This window comes from Danio rerio, chromosome 3 (assembly GCF_052040795.2).
Source record: "Danio rerio strain M-AB ecotype USA chromosome 3, GRCz13ab, whole genome shotgun sequence".
Lineage (NCBI taxonomy): Eukaryota > Metazoa > Chordata > Actinopteri > Cypriniformes > Danionidae > Danio > Danio rerio.
Window position 1 is genome coordinate 5,598,946 of NC_141023.1, and position 24,777 is coordinate 5,623,722.

Sequence of the window (24,777 nt, forward strand, 5' to 3'; positions counted from 1 at the left end):
TTGTGATTATTCTATTGTTGCTATGGCAAAATAACAATTGTAGAAATTGATCTGCTGTGGTGATTATATCGTTGCTATGACAAATCAATTAATCTGTTGTGATGATTCTATTGTTGCTATGGCAAAACAACAGTTTAGTTTTTCACAACTATAAGATATATTATACTAGAAAACACCACAGTTTACTGTAGTAAAAACTAAAGTATACCACAGTATTGTATAACACTAGCGTACTATACTATAGTGAATATAGTGCAGTATGCTAGAGCATTCATCAACAAAGTGTTGTAAATACTGCAATATGTTGAATACAATCCACTTTAGTATGATTCAAAAATACAGTATTTACTATAAATTACTAAAACTTAGATGTAGAGAGCATGTCTGAAATCATTTATTTGTATTATAATAGTGTTCAATTTGACACATTAAATTAAATCGGTAAAAAATTTTATTTAGTCATTTATTAATAATCCCTGCTGTAAATTCGTTGGGTAAACTTATCATACATGAAGATAAACACAGACTTTGAACTTTAATCTCAACGCAGCGCATCGCTAGATCTATCAATCTCTGATTTTATAAAGCATACTACAGAGAAGGCTTGGCTTGTGAATAGTAATCAGGAGGCGTGGCGTTCGTATACTGCCTATATCCGATTGGCTGGAAGGCAGACGCTTGCAAGTGGGCGCTGGCGATTTAACAGATCCCACTATGCTGAAGGCTTCGCTTGATATTCTTTATGCATCCTGATTGGACGCCCCGAGAAGGTTACCAGGCAACGTCAATATGAGGTAATACATTTTCATGAGCGAACCTTCGTTATAGTATGATTTAAAACAACGCTGAAAAAGCAGAACAAACCAGTCAGACGGGTCGGAATTGATGCATGCGACGTAAACATAACACTGTAATGTTATTTCAATGTATCATGAAATGCAAATTATAACAGTGCACGTACTGAGCCAGGACTCGAGTGATTCTCCCTCCGGAAACGCCATGATCCTCATTTAAAGCTCTGACTCCATAAATCCACACATTTCCCCCTTAAACACCACAGACATTCGTCAGATTAGGCTGACTATAATTAAAACCAACATCCTCGGCTGCATCCGAGCCTGTATGCGGAGACAAAACACTGCTGTGTTTATTTTATCAAATGAATAGTGTCAGCCGGCAGTATCATCAGATGCCTGTGTGGAGGTCCTTGATTCAGACGCCTCTGGTGATTGCAAAATAAAAGCACGATTGTTCGATTACAAAATAAAAGTCCAAATAATAATTTAGTTTCGAATGTGAAAATTTACAAAAGCAAATAGCATTGAATTAATTAGGAAATAAAGTCAACATACTAGAATAAATTGTCAAAGACGAATTAGATTTTTAATGACGGATCGTAATATCTGTCTTTGGATATCTTCATGACCTTCACTGTTATAGAAAATGCACTATTGTTTAGTACAATACAATAATTAGCGGTTTTAATTAGTAAAGCAGCTCAGAGATTTACTCGTGTAGCAAAGACTTACTTAAATGGGTTTTAATAGCATTTTGACCCAATAAGTAGTCTAACTTAGCTGTCTACTTTAAATAATGAGGCATTATTTACTCTAATATTTTTGTTAAACTGAATTATAAAGTTGAGATGTCCTAATGCAGTGGTTCTCAAACTTTTTTCATCAAGTACCACCTCAGAAATAAATCGTCTCTCCAAGTACCACCAAAAATGACCAGTATTGAAATACAGTCGCGTAGTAGGCCCAGTAAAGCAGCTACAACTCTGCACAGTAAAAAAACGTAGCAGATTATCTCAGAAATATAGGCTACATGTCATACATGTCGTATTATATATATCATTTTTTGTAAATTTTGAAATGTGTGTAGCATTTGCATGACATATTTCATTCCTCCGCGTACCACTAGAAGGAAGCCTGCATACCACTAGTGGTACACGTACCACAGTTTGAGAACCACTGTCCTAATGTATATAGGCCATACATTACAATGGAGTTTCATTAATGTTAGTTAAAGGGACAGTAAAATGTAAATTCTGCCATCATTTACTCATCCTTCACTTCTTCCAAACCTGTTTCTTCTGTTAAACACAAAACAATATTTTGAAAAATGATTAAAACATGTAACCATTTACTTCTATTGTATTTGTTTTTACTACTACTATGTCAATGGTTACAGGTTTTGCGCTTCCTTCAAAATATCCTATTTTGTGTTCAACAGAAGAAAGAATCTCATAAACGTTTATAAGCACGTTAGAATGACTATATAAGTGAGTACATTTTCATTTTTGAGTGAACTATTCTTTATTATATATACTAGAATGTACAGTGTTTATTAATTATAGTTTAACATTGTAATGTGAAGTGGATGCTGACAAGGGAGGTGGGGATCCAAATGCAGGGTTTATTACAGGCAAACAATTTCTGGTGGGCCGCAACTCTGCACAGTTTATCTCCAACCACCTCCAACTCACACCTAATTGAAAGTCCCTTGTAGTCTTGAACATCTTGATTAGTTTCATCAGCTGTGTTTGAGAGCTGCGGCCCTCCAGGAATACAGTTTGAGACTTAAACAGGCTCTATCTTTATAGACTTTTCTTTGATAATAAAAGTAAACAAATAATAATGAACATATATGACAAATGAGTAAATGAACTATCAATTTATTGGTAAAATACAATCATCAATGCAAGTAAAGAAACATAAGAAATCCCAGTTTCAGTGAAATACAGCATTTGTTCATGCAGGCTCTCTCTGGAAGTCTATATATTTGCGGCCACTGTCCTGTTTTTAGGAAATTCACATTACAAACTAAGTTTAAAAACATGAACACCAGTGATCGATGATTTATATTAGCTGTTGTGTGTCAGATATGACGAAGAAGCAAACTAAAAATGAGAACAGCTACAGGACTTTATATTGGAAATCAAAAACGTTTCCCATTTGTGTTCTGTATCCCTGTGAGATCAAGCTTTTGAGTCTTTTTACTCAAAGTCAATGTCAAGTGCGACTGGTCCATTCATTGAGAAGCCGATGAAGCAATTCACATTCGTGCCAGATTCTTTATATATCTGGCTTCTGAACATCGGATCAACCATGATGCCAGCAACACTGATAAAGCCATCCCGAATTTCACCAGAAACTCTGAGAAGTTTTTCACTGTCTCTCACTTTGTTCCATATACTTTCATCATCCCACTGAGTTGCGATGTCCTGCCCTGGTGCTAAACAGCAGTTAATATCTCTCTGGGATATCAGGCCAGCATAACCCTCATATTTCCCTAGGTAAAAGTGGACTGCTGCTTTTTTTCCATTAGACACAGGATTCAGTTCAGTGAAATATGATGCCTTCATTTGTGACACAATTGCTGGCAATGCAACATTCCCCTCTTCCCATAACAATAAAATTGTGATGTAGTGCAATGGCAGGATCTCACTGAAAGATGCGGGTTGTATGTTTATATGAGGTAGTAATTCACAAAGGTGTGGGTAAGGCATGATGAACTGAGATTCAGGTTTGATGTTGGCCAGAATTACATTGGCATATATAAAGTTGACTGTGTCCATCAAGGGTTGATCCCTTTGTAATCTAGCAATGAAACGATACTGCTGGATGATCTCTTCAAGAGTTGATGCAGAGTTGTCCTGATATAATTGCTCCAGAAGACCTGTGTAGGAATCTCCCTTGTTCTTCTCCAGACATTGGCGTGTCTGCTCAATTTTAGCCATGCTATTTACGTGCTTGTTATTGATCAGCTCACCCCAATTAATGTCACAAAAGAGGTCAGTGTACTGTTGAAAGTACTTGGACATCCTGTGCATTGTCAGTTCTTTTTGTTTGTCTTTCTCAGCAAAAAATGGAACTAAATTGACAAGAAAATTGTTAAGAAAGATAAAATTTTCCTTCATCCTCTCTTTTAGTTGAAGAAGATATCTCTTATGCTTTAGCAATACCGGGTAGTACGGCTTAAGTCTGGGATTCTTGCTGAGCAAATCTTCAATAGTAATTTTACTCATGAGGACTTGACTGAGGCAGTTGTTGCGAGTGTCTTTTAAGTTAAATAGCGGCATCTTTTGCAGGATTTTTATAACTGTACCTGCAGTTTGAAGGTGACTGAGATGGCCTGCAGTGTTGTAGGTTTCAGAATCATCTTCGCTTTCTAGTCGAGCTTCGGCTTCTTTTATTGCAGTTTTCTGTGTTTCTTTGCAAGCTTCAGTAGCAGACTCAGCCAGTGTCAGAAGCCTATCGAGACTGTCTTGCTTGATGGGATCGTCTTTGTCTTCATCAAAAGCATACTCAAGCTCACACATAAGTACCTGAGGTACTGTATCACATAGATATGAATTGCCCATTGAGTGTTCTTTGGCCTTCTTTGCCCAGTCCATGGCCTTGGTAAAGTCCTGTTTTTTAATGTAATACCTGGCAAGGAGCTGAAACATCATTGCATCATTTTTGAGAAGCTCCGCTACATTGAGAAGAACAGTCTCTTCCATCCCTGGGGTTTCTTTCATGATATCTTGGATAAGAGGTGAAAATAAGACATCTTTATCTGTGGCTGAATGTTGCCTCCTCACAAAGATGATGTGAACATCCTGCAGTAGTTTTTCTTGGCCTGGACTGCTGTCATAAAAGGAGTTAGTTGTGAGAAGAAGGTTAGCAATTTCTGCCTTACTCACTCCATAAGTATCTGAAAGCTCCTTTAAACATTGCTCAGCTATACATGAGTGAATTACCGTCATGCCTACAATGGGAACTTCGCAAAAAACTGTGCATCTTTTCAAAAGAGTGGAAAACACCTCAAATCCATCTTCAACCTTAGCTTTTGTTGGCAAACCAAGAACCTCTTGACATGTAGAGACTGACAGCACTGCGTTTCTCCGGTAGATGTTCAAGAGGACAAGAATAGCAAAAAGCTGAGCATGCTTGTGTTTAAAGTTGAAGCCCTTCAGTGTCTCTTTCACAACATCCTGAATACATTTCAATGAAAATTGGGTCATGAACATGTTCGAGTAAACTGTTTCAGAGTTGGTCTCCTTCAACTCCTTCAGCTTTTCTTCAGATAGTTTTCGTTCCCTTTCAGACAAGTACTGTGGAATGAAAACTGCATTGCCAGCATCTTCAATGTGTCTACAGGCATCCACTCTGATGCAGTTGACAATAATGACTTGTGGACTTCTTGAAAAAACATCCTGGTTTAAACATTCCTTCTCAATTTGATCTTGAAGTCTTTGTACATTCCCATAGTGTTGAAACTCTGTCTTGAGCAATACAGGAAGTCGTGTAGCTTTCCCTTTTGCCTTATATGTTAGTAATTGTACTATCTGTTTAGCTGCTTCTGCTGTGTAATCATCTGTTGAGTCCTGCAGCACCGCACAACGAAACTCATCCCTGAGTGTCCACAGAACATGCATGGCCAGTGTAGTGCCACCACAGCCTTCCATATGGAAGATGTTGATACACGCACAAGCTCTTTTCTCATTCAGCATCTTCGGAATAAGAGTATTGACTATGTGGTCAAACTTGTCCCGTTTAATGACTGAAACTGGCTTGTTCTGTCTCTGACGCTGTTCTGAGTAGTAGAAGTTCCACCAAGTTGCCTCTCCTCCCTTGTAAAAGTTCTCCTCATGTAGTTTTTGATCCTCATTTTCTCCTTCACACTGGTTCACACAAAGAATACTCAGCAAACTTAAGCGTTCCTCTGTTATCTTATAGAGCACAACATTGCTGCCGCCACCACAAGGCAGAAACCGTTTTATTTTGCGGTCTTTAGACCACAGGCTGAGCACAGTGCCATTGACTTCAGCAAAGCTCAGGTCGTAAATGCATTTTAAGATGTCGACGTTATATCGGCCCCTAATGAGATCCCTCCAGTAGTTGTATGTTGCTTCATTGTCACAGATGCATAAGATTTGGTTTTGTCCTCCAAGCTTCTGTAAAAACATATTAAAGGTCTCCAGCAAAATGTCTTTCCCATCTTTAACTTGACTTAATAGCAAGAAAACGACAAGAAACTTGTGAGGTATCTCTTGTTGGCACAGGGAAGAAACTTTATTTTCCACTAAGAATCCTTTCTCTGTCATCCAATTATCATCATCAGACTGGGTTTCGCCATTAATTCCTCCATTACAGAAAACCCAGCTTCTGGATTTAGCCAGCTTTAAGCTGCCTGCAGTGTCTTCAAGTGTACCTGTAGCCGGTAAAACATGATGCCCCTTTCTCTCTTGAAAAAGCTTCCTCAAGCCATTCTCAGCGGATTGTGGATCAAAGTCCAAAACACCCAATAGATTCATAGGAAGAAGGAAGTCCATGCTTTCCAGCTGAACAGGATGAGACTTGTTGGCCACCACAATGTATGATGTAAAGTTTGATATGTCCATAGATGTAGCCCCTCCTGTTATCAAATGTCTGAGTTCAGAGCCCTGTGCATACGTTTTGACAACAGAGAGATGCTTTTCTTCAGCATCTTTCCTCCAGCTGTCCTTCTCTGACATGTCTGTGATATATTTCTCAAACTCCTTTGAGGGTTTAGCTGTAATGAGGTTCCTGCTGCTGCTTCCGTCTCTTATGTAGAAAGACTTGTCACCTTTATTCTTCTTCTTCTTCTCTCCAGCTGTGGGCTGTTGCATCTCATCTTCATTTATCTTCACATTGTTAGTGTGAAAGCGATGGCCTTCACAGATTATAGATGACGGCTCTATGTCCACCTCAATAACATATTTTCCAGAGGGTGTCATGTCTGCTTTGAGAACTTCAACAAATCGAGGAGGTTTAATGCACATCTTTGCTATCTGAACTTTATCTGGATTGAAATGTCTTACAATTGCATATTTGCGTCGATCATCAAACTCATCTGTTTTTGGGATGTCCACACCCAAAATTTGTCCGTGTGGATCGTCTGAAACTCCGAAGTGAATGGTGCCATTAGTGCGGCTGTTCATACAAGCTGCTGCAAATCGAATCACCTCATCAGTGAATTTCTTCATTCTCTTCTCCTCTGTTGTGTTGGTGAAGCCTTTGAATTCATGACAGGGCTGAATGAGGTCTTTAGGACCGGTTTCTGTCACATCTAGAATGCTTTTTTCAATGTACCTGTAAGCGGCATCATGTCTTTTGAAGGGGTAGGGCTTCATGCTTGGCCACCTCACCGTTTTGTTCAGCTGTTGAGTCTTTGGGTTCAAAAGATTAATGTGCTGAATAATCATTTCTACTGCATCTGATTTCATTTGTTGCACTATAAGATAGGTCTTCTCCAAATGAAGAAGATCAGCTCCATTAACTCCCTGACTATACAACAATTCTGCCTCTTCTCTGTTCACATTTATCTCAAGTAGCCATTCTCTCACATGCTCTTTATTCCAGTCCTTTGTGTCCATTGGACGGTTAGATGAAACAGCTGTCCTGCCTTGATTTTTCTGAAAGAAAATCAACAACTAAAGTTACGATAGCATTGACAGTAGACGCCTGGATGTTAATTATTTAATATCTATGAAATAGCAGTAAGATAAAAATATAAAAATATTGGCCTTTTTGGTGCTACTTACCCCAGAATGTGTTGGGGTTTCCATACTGGAACCAAAGACTCCTCTGATCAGGAGGTTATGATACTGTAAGAAAATAAAACATGGTAATTATTATGATGCTTGTGTTAATAATGAAAATAATAGTAATGAAATTAAAAATTATTGAATGCATATATGTCATTTGTGTATAAGTCACAAGTGTTTGCCCCCTACTGATTTCTTAATTTTTGGCATATTTATTACACTTTATTATTTCAGACTAATTTAAACATTAGTCAAAAATAACGCAAGTACACACATCATGCAGTGTTTAAATTATTAAGGGAAAACAAAATGCAAAACTACATAGCCCTTTGTGAAAAAGTGTTTGCCCCCTAAAACTAATAACTGGTCAGGTCAACTTTAGCAGTAAAGTATTTTCAGTATGTGACAAAGGAGGTTGTCACTGGCCTGCGGCAGAACTGCATATGAACTCTTCATCCACATGCATCCATTAAATCACTGTACTTCATACTCACCATCAGCCGATGACAGGGTGCACACTGTTGTCGTGCTGCTGGTGAGTATGGAGTACAGTGGTTTAATGGATGCTTGTGGAGGAAAAGTTTATATGCAGTTCTGCCGCAGGCCAGTGACAACCTCCTTTGTCACACGGTAACTTAATATGTGTCTGTTACAGCAGGGGTTCTCAACTGGTTTGACCAGGGGACCCACATTTTGACATGGTCATCAAGCCATAACCCACATTTTTAGGAACTATTATATAAATTTAGGAATTATAATGAATTTGTATTTATTTGTTAACATACACAAGAAGTGACATAAATCATAAGAAAATCACCAAGACTTAATATTAAACAGTATTTTATTACTGTCATTTAACAAAATGTATCAAATTATAGAAATATTACAAAGTAAAAATGACAAATTCTGTAAACAGTGGTTAAGGTAAAGAAAGGTTCGGTTACCATGAACTAAACTGAACTGTTAATTAAACATATTGTTGTCTGGTTTCTATATGTCGTTTTAGTTTAGAAGGTTTCATGCTCTCTTGTGAGAGCACCTCACTACATATGACACACTGAGGCTTTATGTCTTTTTTTGTTGTCAATATATGTAAATCCATACTTAACATCGTGCATATTTATTGCTATAATTAAATGAAATTTCACAAGTCAAACAGTAGGGTTATCGCATGCGCATTTCAAAATAAAATTCCAGTATAAACAAAATAAGTTAAAAATGTAACTTTTGTTGTTTTTTTGACCACACACTCCGCGACCCACTGAAAATGTTCCCGCAACCCACTTTTGTGCCGCGACCCACCAGTTGAGAAACACTGTGTTACAGCACTGTGGAGGAAATTTGGCCAACTCATCTTTGCAGTGTTGCTGTTGTTTAGCCACCTCGGAGGGTTTTCAAGCATGGACCACCTTTTTAAGCTTATGCCACAGCATCTCAATTGGATTCAGGTCAGGATTTTGACCAGGCCACTCCATAGTCTTAATTTAGTTTTTCTGCTGTGCTTTGGTCATTTTGGATAACTTTCCTGCTGCAGAACCCAAGTTTGCTTCAGCGTGAGGCACTAACAGATGGCTGGACATTCTCTTTCAGCATATGTTGGTACACAGCAGAACTCATGTAGGTCATTAAGCAGCAAGTCAACCTAGATCATAATGGTATGATTTTCTTTTTTAGAAATGCGGTGTTACTTTTGTGCCACACATAATGGAATGCACACCCTCCATAAACCTAAACTCAGTCTTGTCAAAAGTATTGAGTTTGCGATACTTCAATTATATATCGATTTCCCAAAAACAATAGTGCGCTGTTGAGCGCGTTTTTAAACACTGCTGATCTCCACTGTTCCATGTTGTTTTTGCCATTTGTAAATAATGGCTCTTACTATAGTTCACTGCAGTCCCAAAGCTTTAGAAATGGCTTTATAATTTTTCCCAGACTGGTAGATCTCAAATTTTTATATATGTTTTTGAATTCTTTGGATCTCAGCATGATGTCTAGCTTTTGAGGATCTTTTGGTCTACTTCAATTAGTTATCTTAATTAACCGAGTTAAGAATTTAAATGTCACTTTAAGCTGAATACTGGTATCTTGCAAAATAAGCAGAAAAATATTATTTACTGTCATCATGGCAAAGACAGAAGACAATAATTATTAGTAATTCATTAATTCATTCATTTACTCAGTCATTCATTCATTCATTCATTTTTCTTTTCAGCTTAATCCCTTTATTAATCAGGGGTTGCCACAGCGTAATGAACCACCAACTTATCCAGCTTACGTTTTACGCAGCGGATGCCCTTCCATCTGCAACCCAAGTCTCACATTCACACACATACACTACGGCCAGTTTAGTTTATTCAATTCACCTACAGCGCATGTCTTTGGACTGTGGGTGGAAAGGAACACCCAGAGGAAACCCACGACAACACAGGGAGAACATGCAAACTCCACACAGAAATGCCAACTGACCCAGCCGGGGCTCGAACCAATGACCTTCTTGCCGTGAGGTGATCGTGCTACCCACTGCGCCACCGTGCTGCCTAATCATTAGTAAATATATTTGTAAATGCGGACCAGACGCTGTAAATGGTGAATTGAAAATGTGTCTAACAGTACAACTACCTCAAGCTTCTTGATATAGAAGGGTTTAACCTTCATTCTAAAGTGTTGTCTCATTACAAAGAAATAGACAAATAATAATTGACCTATGCATCATATTACAGTTGAAGGATTTTCTGTGTTGAAGAAATGTACTGTAGGAGGAATAATAAACTATATTCTCAATAATTTACTGTTATCATCCAGGTAAATTTGTATAAATCGAAAGAAAGGTTAGTTCTGAGCTGGGTTCAATTCTCATATTAATTGTGATTCTATTTAGTAATTCACAATTTTAAGAAATAGATTTTTAAGAAGTTAATATAATACTAACCTTGTGATGAAAGTTTTCATCAGACTGACTATGGTCGTTTTACACAGTCTGTTCATCAAGACTGCAGCTTCTGTGCATTGTCAGGGGAGTTGGAGTACTTCTGCCCAAACATGGCAACAAATCTGGAAGTGAGAAAAAGAAAAAAAAAAAGCCTTTTTGAGAAGCCAGCTGAAACCTGATCTACTGGAGCAAAAGTCCACAATGTCTAACCGTTTTTCAGCCCACAAAGACTAAAGCATGTATAAACAGACAACACAGAGCTGGGTTTGCTATACATGCTGTTTACATGTTTTATGTAGGTTTAGTTTTATACTTTTAAAACTAGAGTTCTGTCTATTAGTATGTTGATTTTACAAAAAGACATGCTTGGCAAGACTAAACAAAACTGCCACGGTTTAACTTTAATTTGCTCTATGACTTAAAACATTACTAGACCATAGATCTAGAGAAATGCTAAACATGAAAGATAAATGAAGTTAAAGCTGTTACATTTACCCCCATTTCAAGTATCCTTGTTAAAAGGTCGTTCTCTGTGAGTTTTGCTCTCTCCAATGTTTTTTCTTCCTCTTATAGGAGGAGTGGATACGTGGAAAAGAAGGAATTCAGTCAGGTTGCCACATGTTTCCCAAACCCACACACATTTGTCAGGGCACTACAGTGTGTGGCTCAAAAACGTAAATTTGTCCTCAATTTTTATAATTTTCATTGCATAATTAATTATCATTATTATAAATACTATATATATATATATATATATATATATATATATATATATATATATATATATATATATATATTTATATATTATTTACAAATGCCTACACTTCCTGAAGTTGGCTGATGAAAACACAGTCATTGGACTTCTTGGTCATGTTTACGCTGTCAGGTATTGATGCCTAATTCGGATTTGTTGCCTATATCTGGTTTATTTGCCAGTCCGTTTACACATTCTTTTAATTGTGACCCTTATCTGATTGATGTGTTTACATTTGCCATACAATTTACGACGTTGCCCATTCTCAAGGGGCTCTGATTGGTTAGCTAACATAATGTGCCGTGATTCGCAGATTGGCTCCACGTCATTAGGAAAAGTGTCACGCCTCTATAAGCAAGCGATTTTGTGCAGTGTCAACACTGTCATTGTAGTCACTGTTAGCTGAATCAGTTTGGGGCTGAATCAGACAGAAAATGAAGAGGACACAGCTAAACCTCACGCCTGCTCTATAAAATAAAATCTGACAAGTGTCTTTCACATATTTAAAATAAGCATGTGTAAGTAATATGAAACCTTGACATATCTTTTGTGTTTGTTATTTAAGATGTAGAACGCACGGAAAGCGGCCACATATAGAGACACTGAAGGTGGCAGCAAAGAGAGACACTGCAGAAGATTGTGGGTGTTTACATTGGTTTGACGGATAAATATGAATTTGTAGCTAAATTGTTAGCGGTGCCAAACAGCATTTCCCTCTGTTTACATTCTTGTTTATGTCCCCCCTACAACATACCGTCAACGCTAGAAACTGTGCATGTAATGGATCAATTTTAACAAAAAAAAAAAAAACACCTACAGGTTGTGGCCCACAGTCCACAGCTTCTGGTATTATGATTGGAGGTAGGGCTGCTTGATTTTGGGAAAAATCATAATCACGATTATTTTTTTCATAATTGTAATCACGATTATTCAAAACAATTACTGTTAAAGTCAAAATTATTAGCGCTCCTGAGAATTTTTTTTCAAAATAAATATTTCCCAAATTATGGGAGAAAGGCTTTTTTCTTTTATTTTAAAAGTAAGTTTAAATATTTTGAAACCAATCTTAAAGTCTATAATATGAGCCCCCTTAAGCAATATATTTTTTGATTGTCTGCAGAAGAAACTAACGTCATACAATGACCTGCCTAATTACACTAATTAAGCCTTTAAATCGCACTTTGGATCTGAATGAATGTATTTTGAAAAATATTTAGTCAAATATTATGTGCTGTCATCATGACAATGATAAAAATAAATCAGTTATTAGAGATGAGTTATTAAAACAAGAAACAGAAATTGGGGGGAAAAGGGTTGCTAATATTCAGGAGGGCTAATATTTCTGACTTCAACTGTATATATAGTTATTTTCCACCCTGCAAAGGAAAGAGAAATCAATACAATAGAATAAAAATATGAAACAAACTGTGCTTTAAGCGTCTTCACTGTAAGAAACACTTTAGCTAAAAAAGTCCTTCAGTCAAGAGTAGATAGGCATGTTCTTCATTTGTTGTTTGATTAATGACAAAAACAGGCGGCAGAAGGATTATCGCCTGCTGTCTCTTTAATTGTTTCTCTTTCACGTGTCTTTTGATTCTTAACTTGTTTGTTTATTACACAAATGAGGGTTAATATAAATCACTAAACACCGCGTTTTGACACCTATTTGACCATTAAAGCGCTCACGTTAAGATGACTTTAGATGTGTGCGCACTCCTCGTCTCAGTGTGCGATTGAGACCGAATGCTGACTGCATGCATCTGTTCTGTGTGCTCGGCACACAAAATCATGCGGTCTTTCGCGCTTTTAAGAGCAACAAGTGTACAACTGGAAAGGGGGCGGTAAATGAAGCAATAATCGTTTATCTCGATTAATGGTGTCTCATAATCGTTAGAAGCCAAAATCGAAATCGAAACCGGATTTTCGATTAATTGCACAGCCCTAATTGGAAGAGTTCTTAGCAGAATCCAGCACTGAACTGGGAGAGATTTTGGAAGCTGTCCTTTGTCAAATGCTAGAGCTATATATTTTATTATAATTCTCTGGAACATAATTAATATTGAACTGTTAGCACTTCTGTCTTTGTGTCGTGTCCTTTGGTAGCTCAAATACAGAAACAGAAGAAGCTCTGTGGAAAAAGCAACATTTGGATGCCATTAACTTTTACTGCTTTAACATTACGACACCTCTGACCACAGCCCTTCTCTGCAAGGGGTGTATGAACGTGGTGAATGCGTGTAACCGGAAGCCCTTGTGATCTCACTAGCCCGGATGTATTTTTTGTAGACCCCAAACTCTGTTTGCTGTAGGCTTTGCTAATTGTTACAACCGGCTCAAAGTTGCAACATTAGAGAGACAATACAGACCAGGTAAATTGAAAAGAGAAATGATTTATTAACAAAACGTATAATTAACAAAAGTATTTAAAGCAATCAAAGTCAGTATAGGTGAAAGTCAGTAGTGAAAAGCATGTGTATGGAAGTGTACTGAGCTCATGATCCAAACACAAAAATAAATCAAAAGCGCCAAGCAGAGACGTCCGGCTAATCGAGCTCTCCCAGACAGAATGCCGGACTCCTTATAAACAACTCGAGATGAGTCTCAGGTGGGATGACCCACTCACCAATCTGCAATCATCACGCAGAATCTGCAAATAACAAACACGCATACAAACAGGTCCCACATGGGACCTAACATCTCCCCCCCTAAAAAAAGAAAAAATATATAAATGCCACAAATACCAATAATTTCTCTTCAATTTTTATACTATTTTTTCCCTATTTTGTTCTCTCTAAACTTTAAACATTAGTACTGCTTAAATTTTCTTAGGATGAAACGGTATAAAGTAAAGCTACAGTTTGGCATACTCCTGCCCCATCTCCTCTCCTCCAGCAAACCGGATCCTGAAAGCATTTAAGAAAAAGAAGAGATACAACAAGACTACCAGACAACTTACCCACTCAGTCACATCACTCAGAATGAGCTCGAGACAAACAGTCAGCAAACACATTGTCCGTACCCCTTATGTGTTTAATTAACAAATTATAGGGTTGTAAAAACAAAACCCACCGCATCAATCTCTGACTGGGACTTTTTAGTGTATGTAGAAAAATTAACGGATTATGATCTGAAAATACAACAACTTGAGAACCACCTCCCACATAAACTTCAAAATATTGGAGTGCCCATATTAAAGCAAGTGTCTCCTTCTCAATAACAGTAGTTTACCTGATAGGAGTTAAATTTCCTTGAGAAATAACAAACTGGGTGGTCCACACCATCCAACCCAGTTTGCAAAAGAACTGCACCTGCCCCAATCTGACTCGCATCCACCTGGATCATAAATGGCTTGTCAAACTGCGGTGCAACAAGAACTGGATTTGAGGAAAGCAGAAGTTTAACATTGTTAAATGCTTGCTGGCAACCAGAGGACCAAACTAATGGAACAGACGCTTTTAATAGATTTGTTAATGGGGCTACTACAGAAGAAAAATTTGGGCAAAACCCTCGATAATAGCCCGCCATTCCCAAAAAACGCATTAAATCCTTTTTTGTAGATGGGATGGGGAACCCCTCAATTGCCCGCACCTTCTCTTTCAAGGGACGCACGTAACCATGTCCGACTTCCCTTCCCAAATAGAACACAGTAGCCTTGGCAAACTCGCACTTGGCCAAATTTACTGTGAGTTTCGCTTCCAATAACCGCAAAAATAAAGCACGAACACGCTCCAGATGTTGTTCCCATGTATCGCTACAAACAACTACTTCGTCTAAATAGACTGCACAACCTGAAAGTCCTGACACAACCCGATTCATTAATCTTTGAAACGTTGCCGGAGCGTTTCGCAATCCGAAGCTCATTACAGAATAGGAATATAATCCGTAAGAAGTCACAAACGCAGTGATCTCTTGCGCTCGAGGTGTTAACGGAATTTGATAATAACCCTTTAACAGGTCGAATTTACTTACGAATTTAGCAGCCCCTACTTGATCCACGCAGTCTTCGACTCTGGGAAGTGGAAAAGCATCAGGTTTAGTGATCTTATTTATCTTTCGATAATCTGTACAAAATCGATATGAATCATCAGATTTTTTTTACCAATAAACAAGGTGAAGCCCAACTAGAACAAGATGGTTTTGCCAAGTTATTATCAAGCAAATACTGAACTTCAGCCTCTAACGCCTGTTGCTTTACCCGTGGCTGACGAACAGGTGTTGCGTCACCAACATCCACATCATGTTCGATCAAATGGGTGCGAGATGGAACATCGCCAAACAACTCTGGAAATTCGTGTATCAGCTTTATTAATTCTCCCTTCTGAGAAATAGTTAGATGGCGCATTAAATTCTCTAAATTAAGAAGCGTCTCTGTATTGGATAACCTCGGTTGCAGCACACAATCAGTTGGAGCCTCATCTTCCTCCATCTCCAGTACAATTTCATCTGTCTGAGAAACCGTTAACACAGCAGATGTTTTACAATCAGTCTGATCACGGGAATAATATGGTTTCAACAAATTTACGTGGCACAACTGCTCACTTTTCTTTCGATCTGGGGTTGAAATAAAATAATTTAACTCGGATATGCGGCGAGTAACTATATAAGGGCCTGAAAATTTTGCTCGAAAAGGTGAAGCAGGCAAAGGCAACAGCGCAAGCACCTGATCCTCAGGAGAAAACTCACGGACTTCAGAATTACGGTCAAATAACTGCTTCATTTTTTCCTGTTTCTTCTCTAAATTCTCTCGCGCTGTCTGACCCGCAAGGACCAATCTCCTCCTAAACCCATTAACGTAGTCCAAAAGACTTCTCGGCGGCTCCTCCCCCTTTAAACAATCTTTTAACAGTGCTAACGGGCCCCGAATTTTATGTGCAAATACCAAATCATTTGGGCTGAAGCCTAAACTAGACTGGATTACTTCTCTAGCTGCCAAAAGAAGCCACGGTAATCCCTCCTCCCAGTTGCAATTTAATTCAGTGCAATACGCACGCAGCAAACTCTTTAATGACTGATGGAAACGCTCCATCGCGCCCTGACTTTGGGGATGGTACGCACTCGACTGCTGATGACGCACTCGCAGTTGTTTTAAGATCTCAGCAAACATTTTAGAGGAAAAATTTGTTCCTTGATCACTTTGAATGATTCGCGGTATACCAAAAATGGCAATGAACTGGGAGAGAGCTTTAACTACAGCTTTCGTAGTAATCTTTCGTAACGGAAACGCAGAAGGGTATCGGGTATTTTGACACATAACCGTCAATAAAAACTTGCTTCCCGATCTTGAAGGTGGTAAAGGTCCCACACAGTCAATTAATAAATGCTCAAAAGGCTGCCCCATCACTGGTATGGGACACAGCGGAGCAGCTTTAAGTGACTGATTGGGCTTTCCTGTCATTTGACATACATGGCACGTTTTAATAAATTTAGAGACATCCCTCTTTAACAAAGGCCAATAAAAATGTCGCAGTATTCGATTATAAGTCTTTTTAACACCTAGATGACCTCCAACGGGACCATGCGCCACTTCTAGAACAGCCGTGCGCATTTTTGTGGGCACCACAATCTGTACTACTAGCTCACCTCCACAAATCTCACTAGAAGACATCCATTTACGCAGTAACATCCCGTCTTGTAAGAAATACCCAGCTGCTGCACTGTGCGCCTCATCAGGGGACAAAATAGCATCGAACAGTGGAGACAACGTAACATCCTCCTGCTGCGCAGCTATTAGCTCTGCACTAGAAAATGTAGGAAGAAGAGACAGACCAGGCAAATTACACTTTTTCAGAGGAGTTGCATTAAAATCGCCCTGCACAGATTCATCTAATTTTAATTTAGAACGAGTCACAGCACATGGAAAAATATGGGAATCCCCTGCAACGAAATCAACAGATACAGGCGGCGTAATGACAATGGGTAGAGGAGATGCGTCTGGCCACACGCGCTCTCCCGCTAGGATGTTACCCAAGATCACGTCTACTCCACCCACTGGCAGTGATGGACGCACACCCATAGTGACCTCACCATTCACAAGCTCAGAACGCAGTACCACTCTGTGTAAAGGAACAGCCGTACAAGTAAGAGTGATGCCTTGCACCAGCACATTCTTCCCCAACCCAGACTCTGTGGAAAAAGGCAAAACAGAATTTAAAATAAAAGATTCAGAAGCTCCCGTGTCACGCAAGATCTTAACGGGTACATTTTCACTCCCTCCCGTCAATGAAACAAATCCCTCTGTAACAAACGGAATATAACTCGGATTTAACTCAGGCCTTTTACATGATTCAACAGAAAACGAATCCCCTTCAAAACGAAGTTCAGGGTAACCAGAATCAGCAAGTAAAACAGATGAGCTATTTTGCGACTTTGAACCTTTACGCATATGCTTATTTTTTAGGACAGGGCATTCTTTTTTCCAATGCCCCTCCTCAAAACAATACCTGCACACAGAATCAGGAATGGGTCTTGATGGTATGTGTAACATTTTCTCTGCTTTAAACTCAGGTTTTCGAATATTTGATCTCGGTTCATCAATAGGATAATTCCTACCCCTATTCATTCGATAATCACTCACCCATCTTTTATGCGTTACCACAAAATCATCGGCTAACACGGCAGCCTCACTCACAGTTGCTGGCTTATTCTCATTAATATAAGTGGCAATGTTTTCTTGAATAATATTCTTGAGCTGTTCAGTAAGGATCAATTCCCGCAACCCCTCAAAAGTGCGCACATTAGAGGTGGAACACCAGCGATCAAAATGTGTAGCCAATTCACGAAGGACTTCAACATGAGTTTGTCTGTAATTTTTTTTCCAAGTACGAAAACGTATGCGATACGCCTCAGGAACTAATTCAAACGCTTTATTTATTACTGCAGATTTTACGTTTTCATAATTTCTACGATCTTCCACTGAAAGCGCAGTATAAGCCTCTTGAGCTCTTCCCACAAATACTGACTGAAACATAATTGTACGGTCAGCGCTTGACCAACCTCGTTCATCAGCTACACTTTCGAATAAAGAAAAGAAAACTTCAGGATCTTTTTCATTAAATTTTGGTAGCAACTTTAAATTGCTTACCAAGTCACCTGCTCGATTTCGTTCCCCGACGCCGTCTGCTAAGGGTCTCCCATCAGCCATGATTTTTAATCGTTCCATTTGTAACTGGTAATCGCTAGCTTGTCGATCTAATTATGTTGGCTTGAGAAAGCCAACATACTGTAATGCTACTTAAACTTATTCTTATTATTATGTTGGCTTGAGAAAGCCAACATACTGTAATGCTACTTAAACTTATTCTTATTATTATTATTATTATTATTATTATTCCGGCTTCTGACCTAAAAAAAGCAATCGCTTCTCCTCCCAGGGCTTAGATGCTACAAGCCCCAAATTTGGTCAAAAGCTGCCTACTGCTCATGAGATGGTTGCTGTATGTCCTCATGCCGATAAGATTTGTAGTTTTTGAATAAAAATTTTTTTAATTTAAAAATTGTATCGAGTATTTGGGGCATATAAAAAAGTATACAATCCTCAAATTTGGCCAAAAGATGTGCTTTAAATTGCAGATAATTATCATATTTATTTGGTGTAATTATAAATAACAGTTTTCCTATAAATATTTTTTTTTTATTAAATTTGTAAAATTCACACATAAAGCGTGTCAGAGTGTCCACGAGATGGCGCCAGAAGACTATTTTTGAGCCCTTTTGGAATTGAATTTACAGCTCCTTTAAGAGGCACTTTCCCTTTAAGAGGCGGAGATATCCGGGCTGTATGTTTTGGCTGTGCAGAAATTCGGGCTCATTTCAGACGTGCTTGTTACAACATTTGAAGCTGTTTACATTAAAATTTCTCAGCGAAAACACACAAATACAAGTATTACAACACTATTTAGTGTTCCTTTAAGAGGCAGAGAGATCCGTGGTCAAAATCGAGGTGAGGTTAAACTTAATTCTGGTCATCAGTCATTCTTATTATGCTCGCGGGGAATTCCATAAAGCGTAATAAAACTGATCTGAATGCAGAATCATCTGCGTCGGAATCGACCCGCATGCATTTCTGTCGGCTACCCTGTGAGTTTTAAAATGCATGCCTCTGATGTTGGCAGAAACATAACTTTACTTCAGATATTTCTTTCAAAACAGAATATTCTGTGCCGTGAAAAAGCCTTCTCCTCTACTTGTGATAATGAAAATGAAAGCCATGCGAACATTCACGTATATTATACAATAAACATATTTAATATCAAATCCTTCTAACTTTATTTTTAATCTGTATTTTAACCCTCTAAAAACAGCTATGTCCTTGCCACAAAACTAATAATCCATCTTCAAAACCTACAATTTCTTTCCATTGGGTCCGGTCGGACCTGAACGTCTTTATACCGTTGTAATCACGTGTAAATTCTAACAAAGACAATGTTTGCACTTTTTAAATCACATTTTATTTATTGTGCAAAAATAAAACATCCAAACAGCATCATAACCAATAAAAACACACAGCAAAGAAAATGTATTTTAAAATAGTGAATATATATATATACATACAGTGTATGAAGATTTTTTTTATATCCCCTTAATATGTTCTGCTGTTGCTGCATCAGTTTCTCTCTGTAACATCTGGATTGCAATTTACACTGCAATGTTCACAATTTATTATTATGGGGGGAAAATCCAAACAGTATTATAATGTTTTAAAGCAAAAATGTTAAGAACAATTATTAAGTGAAAATAAAGTGTGTGTATATACATATATATACATACAGTTGAAGTCAGAATTATTAGCTCCCCTGTTTATTTTTTTCCCCAATTTCTGTTTAATGGAGGGAAGATTGTTTCAGCACATTTCTAAGCATAATAGTTTTAAGAACTCATTTCTAATAACTTCTTTATTTTATCTTTGCCATGATGACAGTAAATAATATTTTGATATTTTTCAAGACACTTCTATACAGCTTAAAGTCACATTTAAAGGCTTCACTAGGTTAATAAGGTGAACTAGGCAGGTTAGGGTAATTAGGCAAGTTATTGTATAACGATGGTTTGTTCTGTAGACTATCAAAAAAAATAAAAAAATGCTTAAAGGGGCAAATAATTGTGTCCCAAAAATGTTTTTTAAATAATTAATAACTGCTTTTATTCTAGCCGAAATAAAACAAATAAGACTTTCTCAAGAAGAAAAAATATTATCAGACATACTGTGAAAATTTCCTTGCTCTGTTAAACATAATTTGGGAAATATTTTAAAAAGGAAAAAAAAATCAAATGGGGGTTAATAATTCTGACTTCAACTGTATATATGTATGTATGTATATATATATATATATATATATATATATATATATATATATATATATATATATATATATACATACACACATTTATGGTTAGGGTTATAAGGATTATTTCTTAATTCCCCTTTTATGTTGGCAAAAACATAAGTTTACTTCAGATATTTCTTTCAAAACAATATTCTGTGCCGCAAAAAAGCCTTCTCCTCACTTGTGATAATGACAATGAAAGCCAAGCTTTTGGTCTATGCTGTACCAAAAAAAAAAAAATCACCCAGGTGATGACAACTAAATATTACGATTATAACATTGTGTTAGTGGCCAGTGGGGTGGAACAACGTCATTGGTCAGAATTAACCACGTGATGAAGACGTCCTATAATATTGTATTTAATGCGATTTTCTTCCTGTAAACTGTATATATAACTATATAACTATAACTATATATATAATGCTGCAAATTACTGTAAATTGACTGTACTCTATATTAACTGCAAAAATTATAAGACTGATTAAATAAAAGACAAACTAACTAAATGTATGTGCTATTGTTTCATTAGTATTTTAATTTAATATTTTTCTTCATATGATATTTATTATAATGTAATTTTGTTCAGATTATTATATATACTATAAATACTAACTATACTATAGTGATCTGCATTAAACAACCTGAACAAATCAGTCCTCTCTCTCTCTCTCTCTCTCTCTCTCTCTCTCGATTTGATCAAAAATGTAAATGAGGCCTTCCGATTAAAAGTCCAGTGGACCCTAGCAACAGCCTAGAAACCACTCAGAACACCCTAGCAACTACCAAGGAATGCCTTAGCAACATCTTAGCAACCGCCTAGCAACCACTTCTCAACCGCTGTGCTTCCTGCCAACTGCCTTTGAGTCCCCGGCGCAGTCACGTTGGCTTTCTCAAGCCAACATCAAAGTTTGTCTACGAACTTTAGGTTCTAGTTATTATTATTATTATTATTATTATTATTCCGGCTTCTGACCAAAAAAAAGCAATCGCTTCTCCTCCCAGGGCTTAGATGCTACAAGCCCCAAATTTGGTCAAAAGCTGCCTACTGCTCATGAGATGGTTGCTGTATGTCCTCATGCCGATAAGATTTGTAGTTTTTTAATTAAATTTTTTTTAATTAAAAAATTGTATCGAGTATTTTGGGCATATAAAAAAGTATACAATCCTCAAATTTGGCCAAAAGATGTGTTTGAAATTACTGATAATTGTCATATTTATTTGGTGTAATTATAAATAACAGTTTTCCTATAAATATTTTTTTTATATTAAATTTGTAACATTCAAACAAAAAGCTTGTCAGAGTGTCCACGAGATGGCGCCAGAGAACCATTTTTGAGCCCTTTGTAATTTAGTACTGGCCCTTTAAGAGGCACTGCTCCTTTAAGAGGCGGAGATATCCGGAGTTATCCGTGCTGACTCCTCTACTTGTGATAATGAAAATGAAAGCCATGCGAACATTCACGTATATTATACAATAAACATATTGAATATAAAATCATTCTAACTTTATTTTTCATCTGTATTTAACCCACTAAAACAGCTATGTCCTTGCTACAAAACTAATAATCCATCTTCAAAACCTACAATTTCTTTCCATTCGGTGCGGTCGGACCTGAACGTCTTTATAATCACGTGTAAATTCTAACAAAGACAATGTTTGCACTTTTTAAATCACATTTTATTTATTGTGCAAAAATAAAACATCCAAACAGCATCATAACCAATAAAAACACACAGCAAAGAAAATGTATTTTAAAATAGTGAATATATATATATACACATACAATGTATGGAGATTTTTTATATCCCCTTAATATGCTCTGCTGTTGCTGCATCAATTTCTCTCTGTAACGTCTGGATTGCAATTTACACTGCAATGTTCACAATTTATTATTATGGGGGGAAAATCCAAACAGTATTATAATGTTTTAAAGCAAAAATGTTAAGAACAATTATTTACAAACAGGTAAAATAAAGTGTGTGTATATACATATATATACATACAGTTGAAGTCAGAATTATTAGCTCCCCTGTTTATTTTTTCCCCAATTTCTGTTTAATGGAGGGAAGTTTTAATAACTCATTTCTAATAACTTCTTTATTTTATCTTTGCCATGATGACAGTAAATAATATTTGACTTGATATTTTTCAAGACACTTCTATACAGCTTAAAGTGACATTTAAAGCCTTAACTAGGTTAATAAGGTGAACTAGGCAGGTTAGGGTAATTAGGCAAGTTATTGTATAACGATGGTTTGTTCTGTAGACTATCAAAAAAAAATTGCTTAAAGGGGCAAATAATTGTGTCCCAAAAATAGTTTTTAAATAATTAATAACTGCTTTTATTCCAGCCGAAATAAAACAAATAAGACTTTCTCAAGAAGAAAAAATATTATCAGACATACAGTGTTACACCTGGCTCAAGGATGTAACATAATGAGGGAGACGACAAGGAGAAGTATGATCAAAAAGAATATTTATTTAGCTCAATTTAAATTATATAATCAAAATATCAGTATCAGTATGTTCAATCAGTGTGAAATGCAAATGTATGGATGCTGTAAATGTTGTCAGTGATAGTGTATGGATGCGAAAGAAAGCATAAAGGCCAAATAGGAGCGCGGCTCTGGCCAACTGCCAAGTGAATGGACAGCGGCCCCGACAAACTCTCTGCCGGGGTTTAAATAAGGGCGCTGACCAGCATCAGGTGCGCTGAAGGCACGCCCCCAATCTAGAATCAAAATCAAACACACAAACAAAACAACGCAGTCCTAACACACCCCCCTAAAAAATAATCCCACATCAAATTAAATCAAATAATAACTATAACATACATACAGGAGTAGGTCAGGGACATCAGTGGGAGACCAAAAATACCGCCTCATCACTCCACCACAGGGGCACGTGACAAGGTAACCTCGGCGATGCCCAACTCGAACACCACAGTTTTGCAATGTTATTCTTCAGCATGTGCTGAATCTCGGACTCTAATTTAATGCATTTATCAAAAGGGACACGATAAAAACGCTGGCGTTTGCATGAAGCATCACCCACATCAAGCTCTATAAGATGCGTTTGTGATGGAACATCCCCAAATAATGATGGAAACTCTCGGATCAAATGTGACAGCTCCGCTCGCTGCACAACAGTTAGATGAGACAACAAATCCTCCAACTCTTTCAAAGTCTCAGAATTTTTTAATCGAGGTGGCACTACAGCATCATCTAAAAACTTACCCCCCTCCCGGTCTCCTGCGGAGGACTGTCCCAGCGCCTCAATCGCCGGACTGATCACCCCGGAGGATTTGATATCAGCTTGACAATCTCTGGAGAAAAAGGGTTTCAGCAGATTTACATGGCAAATTTGGGTTTTTTCTTTCTGTCTGGAGTTGCAATTTCATAATTAAGATCAGACAATGCACGCACTACAGTATACGGTCCCACAAACTTTGCGCAGAACGGAGAGCTCACTAGTGACAGCAACGCCAAAACCTGATCCCCCGGTTTAAATACGCGCTGCTCAGACCGACGATCAAAAAGAGTTTTCATTTTTATCTGTGCCTTCTCCAAATTCTCTTTAGCTGCCTGACCAGCTAAAATCAAGCGCCTTTTAAACCCATTCACATATTCAAGTAAGCTTTGTGGTGGTTGTTTGCCTTTTAACTGATTGCCGAGAACAGAAAGTAAACCTCGAATTTTGTGGCCGAAGACTAAATCATTTGGGCTAAAGCCCAAACTAAATTGCGTGACCTCCCTTGATGCTAACAAAAGCCACGGAAGCCCTTCTTCCCAGTCGCGATTTAATTCGACACAATACGCCCGCAAAAGACACTTCAGTGTTTGGTGAAATCTCTCCAGCACCCCTTGACTCTGAGGATGCTGCGCACTGGAACGATGATGTTTAACTCCTAATTGCTTTAAAATCTCTGCGAACATTTTTGAAGTAAAGTTCGTTCCTTGGTCACTTTGAATGACCTTTGGAATACCGAAGATGGAAATGAATTGAGACAGGGCTTTTACTACGGACCGGGTAGTGATATTACGCAACGCGTAAGCCGCTGGATACCGAGTACTTTGACACATTACTGTTAGAAGGAATTTACTTCCCGATTTTGAGGGAGGTAACGGACCAACACAGTCTATTAACAAATATTCAAAGGGCTGCTCTACTGGAGGAATGGAATACAGTGGGGCTGGTTTCAGTGGCTGA

At 37.7% G+C, this 24,777-nt stretch overlaps 2 protein-coding genes and 1 long non-coding RNA gene across 5 annotated transcripts in view; 1 reads left to right on the top strand and 2 right to left on the bottom strand.

The window, feature by feature from the left end:
• gga3b (golgi associated, gamma adaptin ear containing, ARF binding protein 3b) overlaps positions 1 to 1,221 on the bottom strand; it is an 81,800-nt gene extending 80,579 nt beyond the window's left edge. For all 3 annotated transcript variants that reach the window (XR_015480187.1, XM_087243569.1, XM_087243568.1), the window contains exon 1: positions 962 to 1,221. Coding sequence is in view for 2 of the 3 variants with exons in the window: in XM_087243569.1 (XP_087099695.1) it covers positions 962 to 1,010 (49 nt within the window). In the remaining variant the exon portion in view is untranslated. The remainder of the gene's footprint in view (positions 1 to 961) is intronic.
• LOC147845465 (uncharacterized) overlaps positions 1 to 24,777 on the top strand; it is a 129,262-nt gene that overhangs the window by 36,050 nt on the left and 68,435 nt on the right. The window lies entirely within an intron of this gene.
• Positions 2,662 to 11,074, bottom strand: LOC101882642 (sterile alpha motif domain-containing protein 9). Its single transcript, XM_087243507.1, has 4 exons — positions 10,986 to 11,074; positions 10,491 to 10,612; positions 7,556 to 7,618; positions 2,662 to 7,426 (listed from the first exon to the last, which is right to left on the bottom strand). Exons 3-4 carry the CDS (start codon positions 7,577 to 7,579, stop codon positions 2,999 to 3,001), a joined length of 4,452 nt encoding a protein of 1,483 aa, XP_087099633.1. The 5' UTR covers positions 7,580 to 7,618; positions 10,491 to 10,612; positions 10,986 to 11,074; the 3' UTR covers positions 2,662 to 2,998.